The sequence below is a fragment of the Scyliorhinus canicula genome, chromosome 2 (assembly GCF_902713615.1).
Source record: "Scyliorhinus canicula chromosome 2, sScyCan1.1, whole genome shotgun sequence".
Lineage (NCBI taxonomy): Eukaryota > Metazoa > Chordata > Chondrichthyes > Carcharhiniformes > Scyliorhinidae > Scyliorhinus > Scyliorhinus canicula.
In genome coordinates, this window is record NC_052147.1 from 157502336 (window position 1) to 157522884 (window position 20549).

Sequence of the window (20549 nt, forward strand, 5' to 3'; positions counted from 1 at the left end):
GCTGTGGGATTTGGGGATTGATGGATCATGTGCTGAGGGATTTGGCAATTTATGGAGCCAGTGCAGTGGGATTTAGAGTTTAATGGATTCGGTGCTGAGAGATTTGGGGTTTGATTGGGTTGTGGGATTTGGGAATTGATGGGGATGGTGTTGTGGAATTTGGGGTTTGGATTCCGATTGGATAGTCTCTGTGTATTTCTTATAATGGTGGTTGCTTAATTTATGTAAATTATTCAGGGTGGGGAGGAGGCACAAATATTCCTAACGGATTCATTCAGGCAACTAAAGGATTTTTCTTTACCCCCGCCCCCCTCATGTGGATGCTCCAATTTTATTCCATCATATGGTTGACCAGGAATCTTTCCCACGCTTACTGCCTGCTATTGGTTCATGCTAGAAGGATTTACAACTTGATACTCAACCTGTTTGGTCCACATCATGAATGCGTCATCGACAGAGATAGTGAGAGGTGCTATATAAATGCAAGTTTTTCTGCCTTCCCGTCTTCCCTCCCATTCAATATCTGCCCTGTCTCCTCCATTGATAAACCCCCAGTCTCAGTTAGCTGCCTTCCTCATTGAGACCAGAATTTGGGGAAAGGCGGGATCATCAGTCTCCCAGGCCACCTGCACACAAAATGCTCACTAGGGTGAGATACCAGAGGACTGCAGGCACCCAGGGGACCAAACCCCCAGCATGATGAGAGCAGAGAGGAAATACTGGAAAGAAGACTGGGGTGGTATTTGGAGAAAAGTACTTTTCATGCCCCTCATTGTACACAAGAACATTCCACTCAGGAACTTCTAGCAAAGAACAACCTCTCTTTTAAAAAAAAGCAGCAAACTTGTGTGAACATTGACAGAAGGCCCACGTTGGAACAAATGTTAAATGGTCCATATCCAAAGTGTGACTGATGTTGGTGTGTGTGAAACATTTTTTATTTCTACTTCTAACTGTTGTATTTTACTTCTTCAACCCTCACTTTCTATCTCACAACCTAGTTATTCCGGAGAACAGTAGCCTCTGCTCCAGTGTCATCAATTACAATCCTCATGACTTGCCGCCTGAGAATTCCTCCTTTATGAAGAGGAACTTTATCTGCAGGTTCCGCTGTTTATTGGACAATTCCTCTGGTTTCCTGGTAAGTCAATCCGAATCAACTCCATTCCCCTCTGCTTTCAACTTTTGATTTGAAGTCAGGCAAAGACTGTTAAAATTGGGCGGCTAACTCGCACGTCCAGCCACTCCGAATAAACGGCTAGACAGGTTTACATGATGATTAACCGAATCATGGGGACCAGGAGGATCTCTGGTCCAAACCCCAGTTAGGATTGATGGTTAGGACATCAAACTGCTCTGCTTAGCATTCCTGTACTGCCAGCATAATGGAGGGAGAGCAGTTGCTGATCCTGGTTACTTGCTTACTTGCTCCTGGTTACTGCGAATTGAGTTGAAATGGAAATGGGTCCTAATACATAAATCACAAAAAGCTGACATGCAAGGTCAGGAAATTAGGAAGAAAAATGTACTCATTGGAGTTTAGAAGAATGCGAGGTGACCTTATTGAGACATGTAGGATTCTCAGGAGCTGGACAGATTAGATACTGAGAGGATTTTTCCCCGAGTGGGAGAGCATAGGACAGGAGGGCATAACCTCAGAGTAGGGTGTCGCCCATTTTACAGTGAAATGAGGAGGAATTTCTTCTCTGAGAGGGCAGTGAATCTGTGTAGGTTGGGTGATTAAGTATGTTTAAGGTGGAGATGGACTGATTTTTAATCATAGAACAGTACAGCACAGAACAGGCCCTTCGGCCCTCAATGTTGTGCCGAGCCATGATCACCCTACTCAAACCCACGTATCCACCCTATACCCGTAACCCAACAACCCCCCCCCCTTAACCTTACATTTATTAGGACACTACGGGCAATTTAGCATGGCCAATCCACCTAACCCGCACATCTTTGGACTGTGGGAGGAAACCGGAGCACCCGGAGGAAACCCACGCACACAGGGGGAGGACGTGCAGACTCCACACAGACAGTGACCCAGCCGGGAATCGAACCTGGGACCCTGGAGCTGTGAAGCATTTATGCTAACCACCATGCTACCCTGCTGCCCCAGTAAAGGAATCAAGGGTTATGGGGAGAAGGCAGAAAAGTGGAGTTGAGGATTATAACATCAGATCAGTCATTATCTCGTTGAAAGGCAGAGCAGACTCAATGGGCGGAATGGCCTACTTCTGCTCCTATGCCTCATGGCTATAAATTAGTGTTTAGCTGAGTCCAGCCCTTGCAGTCTAACAGCTTGCATCTGACAACTACAACATCTTCTATAGCATGTTTAACATAATGAAAGACATTTTTCAGGAACATTATAAAACCACAGTAAGAAGTCTGACAACACCAGGTTTATTTGGAATCACTAGCTTTCTGAGTCACTAGCTGGAATATTTGGAATCACTAGCTTTTCAATGTGAAGGAACTACGCTCCGAAAACTAGTGATTCCAAATAAACCTGTTGGACTTGAACCTGGTGTTGTAAGACTTCTTACTGTGCTCACCCCAGTCCAACGCCGGCATCTCCACATCATTATAAAAGCAAGTGTGAAACTGAGTTACATGAGGAGCTATCAGGCCTGATGATCAAAAAGCTTGATCAAAGAAATATGTTTTAAGAATGTCTTAGAGGAGGAAAGTGAGGTGGAGATGGGGACTGGTTTAGTGAAGGAATTCCAGAGCTTGGTCCCCAGGCAGCTGAAGACACGGCCATCAATGGGTGAAGACATTAAAATTGGGGATGCTCAAAAGACTAGAATTAGACGGCAGAGATCTCAAAGGGTTGTAGGATTGGAGCAGAATATAGAGAAATGGAGAGGTAAGGCAGTGGAGGGATTTGAAATCAAGTGTAATAATTTAAAATCACAATGTTGCTTTACCAGGGGCCAGTAACCAGTGTAAGTCAGAGAACACTGGGGTGATAGAGGAACAAGGGTTCATACGCAGCCAGCAGAGTTTTATGACCTCGAGGTTATGGAGGATCGAATGTGGGAAGCTGGCCAGAGAGCATTTGAACAGTCGGGTTGAGAGGTAACAAAAAGCAGAAATGAGGGTTTCAGCACCAGATGTGCTGAGGCCAGGGTGAAGTTGGGTGGTGGAAATAGATGGTCTTAATGAATTTGTGGCTGAAAGGTTGTCTCAGGATCAAAGATGACACCAAGAATGTGAACAGTCTGGCTGAATCTCAGACTGTTGTCAGGAGACTGTTCCAATCATGGAGTTATCCAGAGAATCCTGACATTGCCGAAAGAGGCCACTCAGCCCATCAGGTCTGCATTGATCCTTTGAAAGAGCACCCTACCTAGGCTCACTCCCCTGCTCTATCCCCAAAGCCCCACCTCACATGCACTTCTCTGGACATTAAGGGACAATTTTAGCATGGCCAATCTGCCATACCTGCACATCTTTGGACAAAGCACAAATTGAGGCCAGTCAGCAGATTACAGAGACGGGGGCAGGAATGGGTGAGATCATATCTATGCAAGTTCTTTGAAAGAGCTAATAATTAGTCCCACACCCCCTGCCCTTTGCCCTGCATGGCTTTTAAAGTATTTATCCAATCCCCACTTGGAAGTTCCTATTGAATTAATTTACATTGTCCTTTTGGGCAGTGCCTTCCAGATTGCTGACTAAAACATCAATTTTCCTTTTCCAATCACTGGCCCTTATGTCAGGAAACCACGCAGGGGAAAAAGGTTAAAGGTGATGTTGGAATAGGATGGAGGCTAGCAGGTTCGATTGAATTAAAAAGACGGAAGCCAGATTAGAGTGTGGTCCTTCACTCGTGATCTCCCAAGACCGTGTGAAGCAGCTCGGTATGAGCAGTTTTCTCTATAGAAAATATTTTATTAAGGCATTTATAATTTTAACATTTTTAAACAACGAGATCCAACAAACACAAAAAAACACAGTAACATAACCATCTCCCCTCAAGCATAAATTCTGACTATAATAGTCCATGTAACTATTCCATCTCACGGTTCTCCTCTCATTGGTTTTCCTACCCTTATTCGTTACTTCCATGCCTCCCCCTTGCCCCCCACCCCTGCTGACGGCCCCGCTACCCACTTCCTAACCATCGATATGTTAACCGCCCAGTAATAGTTGATAAAGTTCAGAAGGGCCAACCCCACCTCCACGTACCCCTGCTCAGGTAGGGCCTTCTTCACCTGCGGGCTTTCCCAGCCCAAATAAAACCTGACATTGCCACATTCATCTTCCTCGGTATGAGCAGCTTTTTGAGATTTGGGAATAAGCGACCCATCCTGCCACCTCACCGGAAGAAACTGCCCACTCTGATTGCTCCAGTGATGGGTGTTGTGAAGCCAACAAGGGGCGGCATGGTGGCACAGTGGTTAGCACTACTGCCTCACACAGTTCCAGGGACCCACTTCGATTCCAATCTTGGGGTGACTATGTGGAGTTTGCACGTTCTCCCCGTGTCTGCCTGGGTTTCCTCCGGGCGCTACGGTTTCCTCCCACATTCCAAAGTAGTGCAGGTTGGGTGGATTGGCCATGCTCCTTAGTGTCCAAAGATGAGTAGGTTAGGTTATGGGGTTGCGGGGTGGAGTGGGGAAGTAGACCTTGGTTGGGTGCCCCTTTGGACAATTGGTGCACGATGGGCTAAGTCACCTCCTTCTGCACTGGAGGGATTCTATAAATAGGGGGGACAAAGGAAACTAAAAGGACGCTGCTTGTCCATGTTAGAGTGCGTGTCTCAGATCAATAAAATCCAATGTATAATCCATTTGTACTGCCATCTTAAATTCAAGATGAAAAGACCTGTTTGATAAGCTACCCTCCTGTATTTGGAGGAGATAAGTATCTGCTCTAGATTTGAAAAGATATACCTGGTCTTACATAAATGGTCCTGGAGATTCCTTTCAATAATCCATGTTTATTGCAGACGCTGAACTTTCAGGGGCGGTTGAAGTTCTTACATGGACAGAATAAGAAAGCGGAGGATAGCGTTCCCATCCCCCCTCAGCTGGCACTGTTTGCCGTGGCAACCCCTCTCCAGCCTCCATCCATTCTGGAAGTGCGGACCAAGACGCTGATATTCCAGACCAAACATAAGTTGGACTTCACGCCACTAGCAGTTGACACCAAGTACGTTGTGTGGGGAGGAGTGTGGGTGGGAAAGGGTAATCAGGAGATAATGGGAAATTATGGTGCCTGATAAGTGATAGCATATATTGCCCCCGCCCCCGGTATTGACTTTAAGATTATGGGAGAAGATTGGTTATATTTTCTATTCATTCATAGGGTGTAAGCATCACTGGCTGGGCAATTATAGTCACATGTAGGCCAGAGCAGGTAAGGATGTCAGATTTCCTACCCTTAAGTGAACCTGGTAGGTTCTTATGACAATCAACAGTGATTTCATGGTCATAATTCTGGATTTTTTGTTTTATTGAATTCAAATTTCATCGTCTGCCGGAGTGGGATTCTAACCTGGATCCCTGGAGGAATATCCTGGGTCTCTAGATTACTAGTCCAGTGACAATACCACCACATTGCCACCTCTCCATAATGTCATTGGACTAGTAATCCAGAAGCGCAGCTAATGATCCAGAGTTCCCAGTTCAAATCTCAACTCTGTTCCTGGGGGAATTTAAATTCAATTACGGTAATTACATTTAAAAAAAAGTTATTGTCAGTATGATGACCATCAAACTAACAGATAGTTCAGAAAATATCTTTACCCATTCTGGCCGAAAGTGACTTTAGACTCACTAGAATCTAGTTAAACTGCCCTCTAAAATCGCTGAGTGAGACACTCTGTTTATTCAAGAAGGTGGCTCCGCGTGGGCAATAAATGCTGGCCTTGCCAGTGATACCCACATTCAAAATATGAATCACATGGTTTAATCCTTTGTTGTGTTGACCCAGCATCAATCAATTCCAATAGTCCCTCTCGGCTCCTCTCCTCTCTCCAAAATGTACTGATGCTCACTGGCGCAGTACTCTGAAACTCTCCCGTTCCTCGGTCAGTGTCCACACATGTGGGCCTTCACGATGAATGTCAGGAGGCTTCTCAACCAGAATCTATACAAGAGCACAGTCAGCAAGAGTTTCTCTTTTAAGATCAGGATCAGGAATTCTGGCTTCCCCTGCAAAGTGCCAGGGGGCTGCGGAGGTCAATAAACCATCCAAACGGTGCACAGACCAGGGATGTGAACCTCCTGGTGTCAAAAAGGGTAGATCATGTACCCAGCGTTAGGCCTTGGCTGGGGAGGGTGCCAGAGATAGACCTTGGTCACATTTCTGTTATTTTGTATTGTTTAATAATGGGTGCTTTCATCTCATTGTTTCTAGGGGCAAGTTTGTTCTGGGTTACACAGAAACAGAGCTGTGCATGCGGGGCACAGGCTACCAGTTCATCCACGCTGCTGATATGATGTACTGTGCTGATAGTCACGTGAGAAGTGAGTACCATCCAAAAACACCTTTCATTTACATTGGGAAGATGAGGGGACAAGGCCCATATTGCTGGACACCATCAGAGTCGAGTAGCAATGGAAGACCAGCTGAAAGAAGGGATCAGGTGGTGCCAAAGGCTTGGGTTTGAAGTGTTTCAATCTTACATGAAGAAGGAAATGAAAACAAGATTGAAATAATCATTTTAGAAAAGTGATAATGGCATTAGATTGGTTCATGTTGTCAGTCACTTATTTCCATTTAATATACTCATTGATTCGCATTTTCAAAAGACACTGGAGCACAAGAGTTAGTTACTCCTGTGGTATTATTATCACTCCACAAGAGTGGGGGGACCTGTCGAGCAAAACAGAAAGCTATCTATTTGCAATATGTATATTTTCAACACATGGTCACGTTAACCAACTGCAGAAATAAAATATGTACAAAAGACTCAGTCTTCATACTACATTGTCTCTGTGTTTTCCAATTAAAATGGTCATCATACAGATTTCAGTGGTTTAGTCCAATCGCATTAACTAGGATATTGTGTAGCTTGGAGGGGTACTGATCCACAAAGGACTCGTGAACAAAACTATGTGTAGATAGCAGGGTGCAGACCGGATTAGTGAATGAGTCAGTGTGGGACCTCCTGGAAGACATTACCATAACCAATTCCAGCCTTGGGTGACAGCCTGTGTGGAGTGTGCACATTCTCCCTGTGTCCTTGTGGGTTACCAAGGTTTCCCCCACAGTCCTAGGGGAAGTGCAGTAAGAAGTCTTACAACACCAGGTTAAAGTCCAACAGGTTTGTTTCAAACACGAGCTTTCAGAGCACGGCTCCTTCTTCAGGTGAATTAACTTCCAGATTCACCTGAAGAAGGAGCCGTGCTCCGAAAGCTCGTGTTTGAAACAAACCTGTTGGACTTTAACCTGGTGTTGTAAGACTTCTTACTGTGCTCACCCCAGTCCAACGCCGGCATATCCACATCATAGGGGAAGTGGGCCTAGGTAGAGTGCTCTTTCAGAGGGTCGATACAGACTCAATGGGCTGAATTGCCTCCTTCTGCACTGTAGAAATTCTATGGTTCTATTATAATGGGTAAGCAGGTGCAGGCCAGTGTGTTGGACAATCGGCATGATGCAGCTTTCCCATGCTACTGAGTTTCGGCGCTCACTCACTTTGGTGACGTGTCAGTTAACTGCAGAATGTTTAGCACGGGGAGTCAAACTCCATCATGAACTGAAAATACTTCTCTTATGCTGGTCCACAAGAGCCGATGCTATTAATCCATTTTGTGTTTTGTAGTATTATGTAAGCTAGATCCAGGGAAAATTCAGATCAAAGGAATTAGTCAACGATGAATTGGAAGATTGAAATAGATTTCATGGGCTTTTCTTGATTTTAATTTGTTGAAGAGAAAATTTGTCAGCCCAGCTATCTGAGGTTAGCTGGGCTAAATAGAACCTGAACTGAGTGGAGCGGTCTGTGGAAGGAGTAATTTGATGGGGCGAGTAGGTTTTTTTAACTTCACACTATGCTTTCTGTTTCAGTGATTAAAACTGGAGAGAGTGGAATGACTGTGTTCAGGTTGCTGACCAAACAAAGCAGTTGGGTATGGGTTCAGGCGAATGCTCGGCTGGTTTACAAAGGTGGCCGACCTGACACCATCATCTGCAAGCAAAGGCCTTTGTCGTAAGTGTGAACTTTGTCGAATGTCAGATGGATTCTCGGGTTAGCATTTCATTTTGATTTGCTCCTCTGTGATAGTTTAGCGTGTATGAAAGACTTCCTGTTAGATGAATTGGACATTCTGAATTCTCCTGCTGTGTACCCAAACAGGCACTGGACTGTGGCAACTAGGAGCTTTTCACATTAACTTCATTGCAGTGTTAATGTAAGCCTACTTGTGACAATAAAGATTATTATTATGTACAAACTCCACACGGACAGTGACACGGGGCTGGGATCAAACCCGGCAGCAGTGCTAACCACTACGGCACCGTGCCGCCTTGGGATGGATCTGTGATATGAGGGTTTTCTCACCACATTCGAAATCTGAGCAGCGTGGAAAATGACTCTCCTGAAGTCTTGATTCCATTGGTATGTGCTTCACTGGAATCCAAATTCCAGAGATATCGAATCTGTTGTGGCAGCCGCTCATTGCTATTTCTGATTAGCTATGAATACACAAGTTAATACCATAAAATCAGCATGTAACATGTTTCTCTGTGCATCAATTTATTCTCAGAAATGAAGAAGGAGAGGAACACCTCAGGAAACGGGCCATGCAGTTGCCGTTCAGTTTTGCCACAGGAGAGGCAGTTCTGTACGAGATCAATCCATTGCTTTTGGAGCATCTGGAATCATTTGAGGCTAAAGGAACGAGTGGCAAGAAGGTTTCTACAGGGGAAAATGGCACAGACCAAAAAAATGGAATCAACCCAAGTTCACTTCTGGGCGCCATGATGGTACAGAATCCATCTGCATATAGCTCGTACAGTGAAACAAATTTTAACATTGACAATGTATTTGCGAACGACTTTGCTGTTTTAAATGTGCCAGGGGATTTCTGGCAGCCAGCCAATGATGGAAACAGCTCTAACAAACTGCAGCCGATGAACCTTGATGATCCACTTTCAACCATAATTGATATTCTGTCTCAAAAGAATGCAGATGAAAATGACCTGTGCGACACTCTGGAAAACCTGGATGTGGATGTGGAGAACACAGAGTTGGAACAATGGGAGGAGACGTTAATGAAAATAGATAACAACACTTCACTCCCAGATGATTTCAATGATATGCTCACCTCAGATTTTATATTGTCGTGTGTTGAGGACATGCTGACAAAGGACGGACTGAAAGCTAAGAATTTTTCACAGGACAGCTTCAATACGATGCAAGTAAACTTAATGGGACCTGGCCAACCAAACCCATTTGGATCCTTGCAACAAACGTCATTTGGATCCGACGCCCAGAACTCAGCAATGCCTGGCTGTCAAAATTCAATACCAACTGATCACCAGACCCTAATGATGACAAACCCTCAGACCCCAATGATGACAAACCCTCAGACCCCAATGATGACAAACCCTCAGACCCCAATGATGACAAACCCTCAGACCCCAATGATGACAAACCCTCAGACCCCAATGATGACAAACCCTCAGACCCCAATGATGACAAACCCTCAGACCCCAATGATGACAAACCCTCAGACCCCAATGATGACAAACCCTCAGACCCCAATGATGACAAACCCTCAGACCCCAATGATGACAAACCCTCAGACCCCAATGATGACAAACCCTCAGACCCCAATGATGACAAACCCTCAGACCCCAATGATGACAAACCCTCAGACCCCAATGATGACAAACCCTCAGACCCCAATGATGACAAACCCTCAGACCCCAATGATGACAAACCCCCAGATCACAATGATGATGAACCCCCAGATGTGTCACTCCCAGACCCCAATAATGACTCATTCTCAGACCCCAATAATGACTCATGCTCAGACCCCAATAATGACTCATCCTCAGACCCCAATAATGACTCATGCTCAGACCCCAATAATGACTCATCCTCAGACCTCAATAAAGACTCATCCTCAGACCTCAATGACGTCTCATCCCCCAACACCAATGATGACTCATCCTCAGACCTCAATGACGTCTCATCCCCCGACGCCAATGATGACGAACCCTCAGACCCCAATGATGTCTCATCCCCCGACGCCAATGATGACGAACCCTCAGACCCCAATGATGTCCCATCCCCCGACGCCAATGATGACGAACCCCCAGACGCCAATAATGCCGAACTACCAGACGCCAGTGATGATGAACCCCCAGACGCCAATGATGTCTCAACCCCAGACCCCAATGAGGACTGGTCCCCAGACCCCAATGATGTCTGCAGCACAGAACCCAGTCCTACTCCCTCCCCAAGACCCAACAGTGACTGGTACACAGGACACAATGCCATTTGAATTCCAAAATTCAAGTACACCTGGACCACGGAATGAAATGCATCCTGGATTCCAGAATCCACTGGGATCTTCCTCGCAGAATCTCCTCGGAATGAACATGCAGAGTTTCATTTCACGTAGCCCTCAAAAACAAATCATATCTACTCCACAGAAGACAAGCTGTGCAGAGCAGGTCAACATGCAACAAATGCGACTGGAGAAATTGCCAGCACCGTGGTCACTCCAAAGGAATCTACAACAATCCATGCGACAAAAATCCCAGTACCCGGGGTTAAATGGGCAGTTGAAAGTTCAGCCTTTGACTGTGCCACAGTGGCAGCTGCAAATGCAGAATGGTCAGCAGAAGCCCACCCAACCATACCAAGTGCAAGATTGTGTGCAGCATCAAACACCGGGGTCATCCTGCAGATGGACAAAAGCTTCAGAAGACAGGGTTTCGGCAGCTCGTTACTTGGACCAAAACAACAGCGAGCAGCTTCCATACAGTTGCAATGTAGCTGTTCAGCAAAGGACCACAGTCAACCAACTCCCGATGGTACTGCTTCCCAGCACTAACAGTAGCTGTATGTTTATGTCCTGTGAATATGAGAACTCGACTCCCATTGTGAGAACTGGACTGTCCTTTCCAGACAGCAGCCCTGTCGCTCCTCTACCCAACTGCAGTAAAATTAAAGTATCCTCCAATCACAGTCCCTTACAGGCAACCTGTTACTATGACAAGGGCTCTGTCAATTCTGTGAAAGGTTCCTCAGCTGTACCCAGTGGAGAACGGAACATTTATAACGCATCATGTCAATTCGAGCCAAATTTCTCACCCCTACCGATTGCTGAGAATTCCGTCTGTCAAATTCCAACAGGTCAGGGACCTTGGAATTAGAGCGGAGAATTAAAGGTGAGGAGTGATAGCCTACCTAGGTAGTAGTGGACCATGCATATTTCATAATTTGCCCAGTCAAATCTGTGGTTCTATCACTTTAAAGCTGTGATGTTGCTGATAGGTTTTAAGGAGAGTAGTCTACTGATTGGCTGACCCCAATTTTAAAATTGGTTGGCTCAAAATGAGCCATAAGAAAAATTGGATTAAAAGTTAAAAATCACTTTTGACCAGGATTTCTGCTACGTTGATGTGGAAGGAAGACAGTTCTGGGCTATAGATCTGTGGTTAAAACAGGAAGTGATCTTCCCATTAAAGTTCTAAATTCAGCTATGCTAACATGTCTGGGCTGTGGGAATGCCAAGTATATTAGCCCACTGCCACCCATGACCAAGCATTAAGTTCAGATACCATTTGGCTGTATTGGTTCTGTCTTACAGTACCCAGCTTTCAAGTCAACAGTTCAGAAGCTTTGGACCAAGGATAAGTACTGAAACCTAAACAATTTATTTAGAGTAACACAACGGCCAAATACAAAAAAAATGGAAAGAAAATTGCTTTAAAACTAGACAGTGGGACAGCTCAGTTGTTCTAGTGGCAGATGGTCAAGATATGTACAGGGAAAGCTGCCACTCTCCAATAGTAATCTCAATGACGATTCACACTGAACGTTCCAACCCTAACCATCCCCAACACACAACCCTAACCCTAACCCCCAAGCCTCCAATCCAAACACCCGACCCTAACTCCCCAACCCTAACTCCCGACCCTAACTCCCCAACCCTAACTCCCCAACCCCTAACTCCCGACCCTAACTCCCCAAACCCTAACTCCCCAACCCTAACTCCAAAAACCCTAACTCCCCAACCCTAACTCCCCACCCCTAACTCCCGACCCTAACTCCCCAAACCCTAACTCCCCAACCCTAACTCCAAAAACCCTAACTCCCCAACCCTAACTCCCCAACCCTAATTCCCGACCCTAACTCCCCAAACCCTAACTCCCCAACCCTAACTCCCCAACCCTAACTCCCCACCCCTAACTCCCCACCCCTAACTCCCCAACCCTAACTCCCCAACCCTAACTCCACAACCCTAACTCCCCAACCCTAACTCCCCAACCCTAACTCCCCAACCCTAACTCCCCAACCCTAACTCCCCAACCCTAACTCCCCAACCCTAACTCCCCAACCCTAACTCCCCAACCCTAACTCCCCAACCCTAACTCCCCAACCCTAACTCCCCAACCCTAACTCCCCAACCCTAACTCCCCAACCCTAACTCCCCAACCCTAACTCCCCAACCCTAACTCCCCAACCCTAACTCCCCAACCCTAACTCCCCAACCCTAACTCCCCAACCCTAACTCCCCAACCCTAACTCCCCAACCCTAACTCCCCAACCCTAACTCCCCAACCCTAACTCCCCAACCCTAACTCCCCAACCCCTAACTCCCCAACCCCTAACTCCCCAACCCCTAACTCCCCAACCCTAACCCCACAACCCCTAACTCCACAACCCCTAACTCCCCAACCCTAACCCTCCCAAGCCCTAACCCTCCCAAGCCCTAACTCTCCAACCTCTAACTCCCCAACCCTTAACTCCCAACCCTTAACTCCCCAACCCCTAACTCCCCAACCCCTAACTCCCCAACCCTAACCCTCCCAAACCCTAACCCTCCCAAGCCCTAACTCCCCAACCCCTAACTCCCCAACCCCTAACTCCCCAATCCCTAACTCCCCAATCCCTAACTCCCCAACCCCTAACCCCGCAACCCTAACTCCCCAACCCCTAACCCTCCCAAGCCCTAACTCCCCAACCCTAACCCTCCCAAGCCCTAACCCTCCCAAGCCCTAACTCCCCAACCCTAACTCCCCAACCCCTAACTCCCCAACCCCTAACTCCCCAACCCCTAACTCCCCAACCCCTAACTCCCCAACCCCTAACTCCCCAACCCCTAACTCCCCAACCCCTAACTCCCCAACCCCTAACTCCCCAAGCCCTAACTCCCCAAGCCCTAACTCCCCAAGCCCTAACTCCCCAACCCCTAACTCCCCAACCCCTAACTCCCCAACCCCTAACTCCCCAACCCTAACTCCCCAACCCCTAACTCCCCAACCCCTAACTCCCCAACCCCTAACTCCCCAAGCCCTAACTCCCCAACCCCTAACTCCCCAACCCCTAACTCCCCAACCCCTAACTTCCCAACCCCTAACTCCCCATCCCCTAACTCCCCATCCCCTAACTCCCCAACCCCTAACTCCCCAACCCCTAACTCCCCAACCCCTAACTCCCCAACCCCTAACTCCCCAACCCCTAACTCCCCAACCCCTAACTCCCCAACCCCTAATTCCCCAACCCCTAACTCCCCAACCCCTAACTCCCCAAGCCCTAACTCCCCAACCCCTAACTCCCCAAGCCCTAACTCCCCAAGCCCTAACTCCCCAAGCCCTAACTCCCCAAGCCCTAACTCCCCAAGCCCTAACTCCCCAAGCCCTAACTCCCCAAGCCCTAACCCCGCAACCCTCACTCTGATGTAGTCACTGAGAAGAACCCAATGGGGCTTCCGCATACTGTTCAAACCTGCCTCCTGGTGGTTCTCCCAGGGACAGACAAAAGCTCTGCTCAATGGAGCCATGCTTCACAGGATTGGGGGACCAGACAAGAGAGAAGAGAGAGTCGGGACAAGTTAATTCCTGGCACAAAATAAATCGAGAAAAGAAAAAAAATAAACAATGTGTTAATGAAGACACAATTAACAAATGGGAAAGTGGAAAAAATGATCGTGAAATGTGTTAGGAAAATATAACTCTGCATAATGATGGTGGGAGAATGACTAGAATTCCTATCATTAATATAGATTTGCATTTTATAATGCCTTCTCATGGGCTATGAAAAATGTGTCACTTTTGAAGTATAAATGTAAGCTGATTAATATACACAGGGATGTATAGCAGCTATTGTTATGTCAGTAAAATGCTCAACCAATTTGCCACCAGCAATCAATCATAAACACCAATGAGATGAAAGACCACTTGTTCAATTTTGGGCTTCATTGAGAGGTCAGGAGGTGGAATTTTGCTCTAAAAGCCAAAGACCAACATGAACAACATGCAACATTCCCTCAGTACTGACTCTCTGACAGTACAGCATTCCCTCAGCATTGACTGTATTGTTTCCGGAGGGAGTGCCAGTGTAGGTTCCTTTTTGGATTCCGCTTCAGTCGGGGCACCAGCTTCCTCTGCTTCCATCTTAGAGTCTGTGTCCCCATTACTCGGAGGGACGGGAGTGGGTCTGCTTTGAACTGTTGCCCGATTCATGGCCGGTAATGAAATTTGCTCGGGGGGTGGACTCCTGTTCGGGGGCAGACTCCCTGCTCCTGAGCTGGTCCAGGTATTTCTTTAAGACATTGTCCTGGACCGTCACTTTGTATGACACTGGCCCCGTTTCCTCCATTGTGATTTCAGGGACCCAGCTGGGAATATCTCCAAAGTTCCTCACGTAAATCTGGTCGCCTGTTTCGAGTGTTCTTTCTGTTCTTGCCGAGGCGTAATTTATTTTCTGGTTCTCTTATTGGGACTCCACGCCAAGTTTGTAAATAGTTGGCTTCGTCTTGTATGAAGCTGCCATCCCATTAACAGTTCCACTGGGGCGATTCCTGTTGTTGCATGACAAGTGCTCTGATAGTCAAACAAAAACTGTGCCAATCTGGGGCGGAATTCTCCGACCCCCCCGCAGGGTCGGGGAATCGCCCGGGGCTGGCGTAAATCCTGCCCCCGCCGTGGCCGGAATTCTCCGCCACGCGAGAATCGGCGGGAATCACGCCCCGCTGGTTGGCGGGCCCCCTGCGCCGATTCTCCGGCCCGCGATGGGCTGAAGTCCCGCCGCTGACAGGCCAATCCCGCCGATGTGGTTTAAATCACCTCTGTGCTGGCGGGATTGGCGGCACGAGCGGGCCCCCAGGGTCCTGGGGGTGGCGAGGGGCGATCAGACCCCCGGGGGTGCCCCCACTGTGGCCTGGCCTGCGATCGGGGCCCACCGATCGGCGGGCGGGTCAGTGCCGTGGGGGCACTCTTTTTCTTCCGCCGCCGCAACGGCCGCCACCATGGTGGAAGCGGAAGAGACCCCCCTACCGCGCATGGGCCGGAGGTAACGATAGCGGCCGCTGCGCTCTGGCGCATGCGCTGACTCACGGCAACCGGCGAAGGCCTTTCGGCCAGCCCCAACGCCGGCCGGTGTAGTGCCAAAGGCCCTTGGCGCCAGTCAGCGGAGCGGGAGCCACTCCAGCACGGGCCTAGCCCCTAAAGGTGCGGAGAATTCCGCACCTTTGGGGAGGCCCGACGCCGGAGTGGTTGGCGCCACTCCGCTACGCCGGGTTGGGAGCATTCTTCATTCTTGACGGCACAAGAGTGTAATTTAGCAATGAGGAAATGGATGCCAAATGTCTGCTGCCTTTAAAACAATTGGGAGAAGGTTAACACCGGTTGACTCAAAACTCTGATCGTTTAGCTTCTTTGCCTTACTGGTTTGAATATAGACCTGTTTCATCTCCCAATAATAATAATCTTTAATAATCTTTATTATTGTCAAAGTAAGTAGGCTTATATTAACACTGCAATGAAGTTACTGTGAAAATCCCCTAGTCACCACATTCCGGCGCCTGTTCGGGTACACTGAGGGAGAATTCAGAATGTCCAAATTATCTAACAGCACGTCTTTTGGGACCTGTGGAAGGAAAACGGAGCACTCGGAGGAAACCCACGCAGACACGGAAAGATTGTGCAGACTCAGCACAAAAAGTGACCCAAGCCGGGAATCGAACCTGGGACCCTGGCGCTGCGAAGCAACAGTGCTAACCACTGTGCTACCGTCCCATAGGGCCATATAACAATAACTTCCAGTTGTATTGAGCCTTTAATGTAATAAAACATCCCAATGTGCTTCACAAGAGAATATAAAACAGGATTCGACCCAGAGCCTCATAAAGAACATTGGCATGATAGGGGAATGGGACTCGGTACATGTTAAGACATGGGTAGCAGTGTTTTGGATGACCTCAACCTTACTGAGAGTAGAGTTTGGGAGACCATCCAGGCGGCTAGAAGTTATGAAGGCAGAAGTGAGGGTTTCGGCAGAAGATGAGCTGACATAGGACAAATTCAGGCAATATAACTGAGGTGGAAATAGACAGCCTTAGTGAAGGCGCAGATATGAAACCGTAAGCTCACCTTGGGATCAAATATGACACCAAGGTTGTGAATAGGCTGGCTTAATCCCCAACTGTTGACAGGGAGAGACACAGCACCAGTAGCCAGGGAATGGAGTTTGAAGTGTGGATTTGAAAACCATTTTCCCAATGTTTCTTTGGAGGAAATTTATGGTCATCCAGTACCAGATGTTTGATAAGCAGTCTGATAAATTAGCAACAGTGTAGGAGCCGAGAGAGGTGGATCGTCATGGTGGCATAGTGGTTAGCACTGCTGCTTCACAGCGCCGGGGGCCGGGGTTCAATTCCAGCCTTGGGTGAATGTTTGAGTGGAGTTTGCACATTCTCGTCGTGTCTGCATGGGTTTCCTCCGGGTGCTCCAGTTTCCTCCCACAGGCCAAACATATGCAGGTTAAGTGGGGTTACGGAGATAGGGTGGGGGAGTTGACCTAGGTGGAGTGCTCTTTCAAAGGGTTGGTGTCAGCTCGATGGGCCAAGTGGCCTCCTTCTGCACTGCAGGGATTCCATGAGTTGGGTGTCATTAGCATGCATGAACACTAACGCTGTGCCTTCGGAAAATGTCACCGAAGGGAGGAACAAAGATGAGAAAGTGAGCATGAAAGTTCAATCTTCAAACAGTATGCACCTCTGGCAATTATTCTCATATTCAAAAACACAAGAAATAGGAGGAGTGGACCACTTGGTCCATCGAGCCAGTTCCACCATTCAAGATGATCATGATTGATCTTGGGATTCAATTCCATTTTGCCGCTCGCTCCCCATATCCCTCAATGCCCTGAGACACCAAAAGTCTGTCTATCCCCGGCCTTGGGTTTGTTCAACAATGGAGCACCCACAACCCTCGGGAGGAGAATTCCAAACATTCACAACCCTTTGAGTGAAGAAATATCTCCTTATCTCAGCCTTAAACAATTGACTCCTCCCATCCTGAGGCAGTGCCCCCCCCCCCCCCCCCCCCCCCCCCCCCCATGATTTGGACTCCACAATCAGCGGAAACAATCTCTGGCCGCGATTCTCCATTCTCTGCCGCTGTGATCAGGAATCCCAATGGTTGACAAAGGGGATTGACATTGGGTAGCAGACCTGTGCTCCGTCTCAACTCCGGCACTCTCACCTGTAGCGGGAATATGCATCAGCCAGGCGTGCTTTGGTGCAAGGCTGTTTAAGTGTACCCTGGCGCAGTGGACCCCCAAGGGGATCTCCCATTGCTAATGTTCCCATCTGCCTCTGCCAGGCTGCATAGGGCGGTTCTTCAAGCGTCCTGGGGGTTGGGTGGGCTTGGGCTGTGGGTGAGGGTTTGGCTTGGTGATCACAGACATCCCTCTGTTAAACAACATCATCCTGGTCAGACCTTTTCACCTCTGAAGTGGCCTCCTCACCCTGAACTGCTCTGCCTGACACTGATGAGCAGTCCAGGCGGTTCAATGAAGAATCAACACAGGAAACTCTCCCTTTCCTACCATCTGCACCCTTAGCCCTATGCCTTTGAAAGTGCAGCTTTCTGAAGTGTCAAAGCCTTCTTAGAAAGCCTTCAAAACTTGAAAAAGCTTTGAATCCCAAGGTCCTTTGAAATGCTAAGCATCCATTTAATTTCTCAGAGCAATACTGTTCACTAGCCATTGATGGACAGCTTAATGGTTCAGACAGCTTCGAGGGGTTTGTTTCTTTATCATTCCCTTCACGCTTGAATGCATCTCAAGAATCTCCATTGATCCTAACCACAATGTATAGAAACACTCTTGTTATGAATGACAACTCCTGACCAATTTAACAATGCTTTTTGTGGTTACAAAAGAGGAAGTGAAACCATTTAGTTGATCAATAGAGGGCACTGGAGGGGAGGGCTGGGAGGGTGGCTACAGGGGGTCAGGTCACCCTCAATCCTCGTGCGTATGTGGTTTGGGGGGTGTAACCCGTTATTCCTGTGGGGGAGGATACCCCTCCTTGATGAGGGGTTAGGGATGCTCCCCTTTCAGCACGGGGTCCACATTTGTGCTGCGGGGGTGGAGGGAGGGGGTGCTGCCAGATCAGAGTGCCAGTTCCGAATGGCGCCGAGCCAGAGAGAGGGATGAGAATCCAATGCACTTGCCGCACCGCATATATTTACAACATACCAAAAGACTGTGACTCGCACGTGGGCGCCATGCCTCACACCAACGGGGACCAGTCACGTCTCTCTGCTGGTGGGTGCACTTAGACTCTGGATTAGAGAATCATGCCCTCTGTGTCTATCCTATCAACCCCCCTTCACAAACTTGTTGGACTGAATGAGATTGCCTCTCATTCTCCAATGCAAGTATATTCTTTCTACATTCGCACCCTACAACAGACTAACTGGTTGGGCTACCTTATTGCTACAATGATATTACTTTGGGTGCATCATTTGGAAGTGTTTTATGAGGTTGCTGAGAGATGAAATAAGATTTCATACAAATTCAAGTCTTTTTGCTAATTGCAAACTCTGGAAGGTCTCATAGATTTTCATAATGCCATTTGCAATCCTTCCAACAGGGAGAAGCTCTGAGGACGTGGAACACTGGCCATCCTGACTTTGTTTGCCGAGAGCACTAAGCTGGTCAGTTCTTGTGATTTAATTGGATTGGGGAAGGCTGAGCCCAATGGTGCACAGACGCATGACAGCGTTCAGTGTAAAATGCTGAAGATAAGGTGTGACCAAAACCATACATTCATTGCAACCTGAATGCTTTCATATCTCAAGTATCATATCGTCACCTACAAGCCCTCAGTGATCGATTTTCTATTGCTCTGTAAAATAAAATTAACTTTTATATTTTTGTATAAAAATGCAGTGTGCTTTTTGTTTGTGCTGATGTTACTGGTATAATCATGAGCCATTTTCTTTTGCGGAGATCACAGTTTGAAAGCACACTGGCACGTCATTGTGCTTGCTTGGTGCACTGGGAGCCTTAGAATGAAGGAGATATTCCCAAAGAGCCAGCCTTCCGATTGAAGATTTTATCTTAACCAATTGCTAAGTATTAATTGAAACACAGAGACATCTGCCATGGAACATGAGCACCCGGAGACTGTGGTGCTGTAGCTAGGCAGAAACACACCTACGACATGTTTGCACACCAACAGCAGTTGTCCATCGGACTAGTCACTCACCTGGTGTTACAATCTGAATCTTCTGAAGTTGGACTTGCTTTTCTTAAAAAAAGAATTTTTAAAAAAACATTTCAACGTTTTAAGCTATTTATGTATTAAATCAATACTTTACAGGAAGAGATTTGTGTATAATGCAGCATAATGCAGAACTATTTGTGGTTTGATATTACAAATGTCACAATACAGAACCCATCTGTTTCTCTGTTGAGCAGCTGCTATATTCTTGACCCTCTGCAGCTCTTGTATTTTAGCACTTGATATATTGCTGCCTTTCACTTAAACGTCATTTAGTTTTAGAAATGTCTAACCATAGTTGGCAGTTGACAAATTGTATCCTTTTGCTTAAAATTAAAAACACATTTTTTTGTAACCTTCTGTCCTCCCCCTTATTAAAACCTTTTCCCTTTTTTAAAGGAATATGATGTGAATGAGTCTGTGTTTGATTTTGAATATCCACCCATGTTTAGCATAACCCGGTTCCATTTCTCCACTTTATTTGAGTTGAGCGTTTTTCCATCCTGAATGTGTTGGGTTTTGTTTCCTCTTGGATAGTGAGTGGGCCTGGCTTCCCTCCGATGTCTTTGTTCATCTCTTCTCACCGGACACTTGATTGGTGAGTGACAGGCTATGTTGCCATGAGATGCCAAAGCAGTGAAACTTCAACTTGGCTTTGCTCAATGACAGATACCGGCAACTTTCAGCAGTGTCAGCCTCGATGGGCTGGAGACCAGCTGAAATCATCAGAGGTCAGAAATGCCAGTTGTAGTTCCCCTCCCTAATTACATCCTGATTATGATGGAAGGTTACTCATTTAAGGTGGAGATGAAAAATGAAAATGAAAAATGA

General features: G+C 47.2%; 1 protein-coding gene across 2 annotated transcripts in view; it reads left to right on the top strand.

Moving 5' to 3' along the window:
* The window catches only part of ahr2 (aryl hydrocarbon receptor 2), a 245961-nt gene extending 225841 nt beyond the window's left edge, over nt 1-20120 (top strand). The window contains exons 6-12 of one of the 2 annotated variants that reach the window (XM_038788095.1): nt 1002-1141; nt 4964-5166; nt 6376-6485; nt 8032-8173; nt 8730-9951; nt 10000-11367; nt 19086-20120. In XM_038788095.1, coding sequence (XP_038644023.1) covers nt 1002-1141; nt 4964-5166; nt 6376-6485; nt 8032-8173; nt 8730-9951; nt 10000-11352 — 3170 coding nt within the window. In that variant the 3' untranslated portion in view covers nt 11353-11367; nt 19086-20120. Of the gene's footprint in view, nt 1-1001; nt 1142-4963; nt 5167-6375; nt 6486-8031; nt 8174-8729; nt 11368-19085 lie in introns of both variants that reach the window. The other variant, XM_038788090.1, reaches the window with a different exon arrangement.
* Nucleotides 20121-20549: the final 429 nt, after the last annotated feature.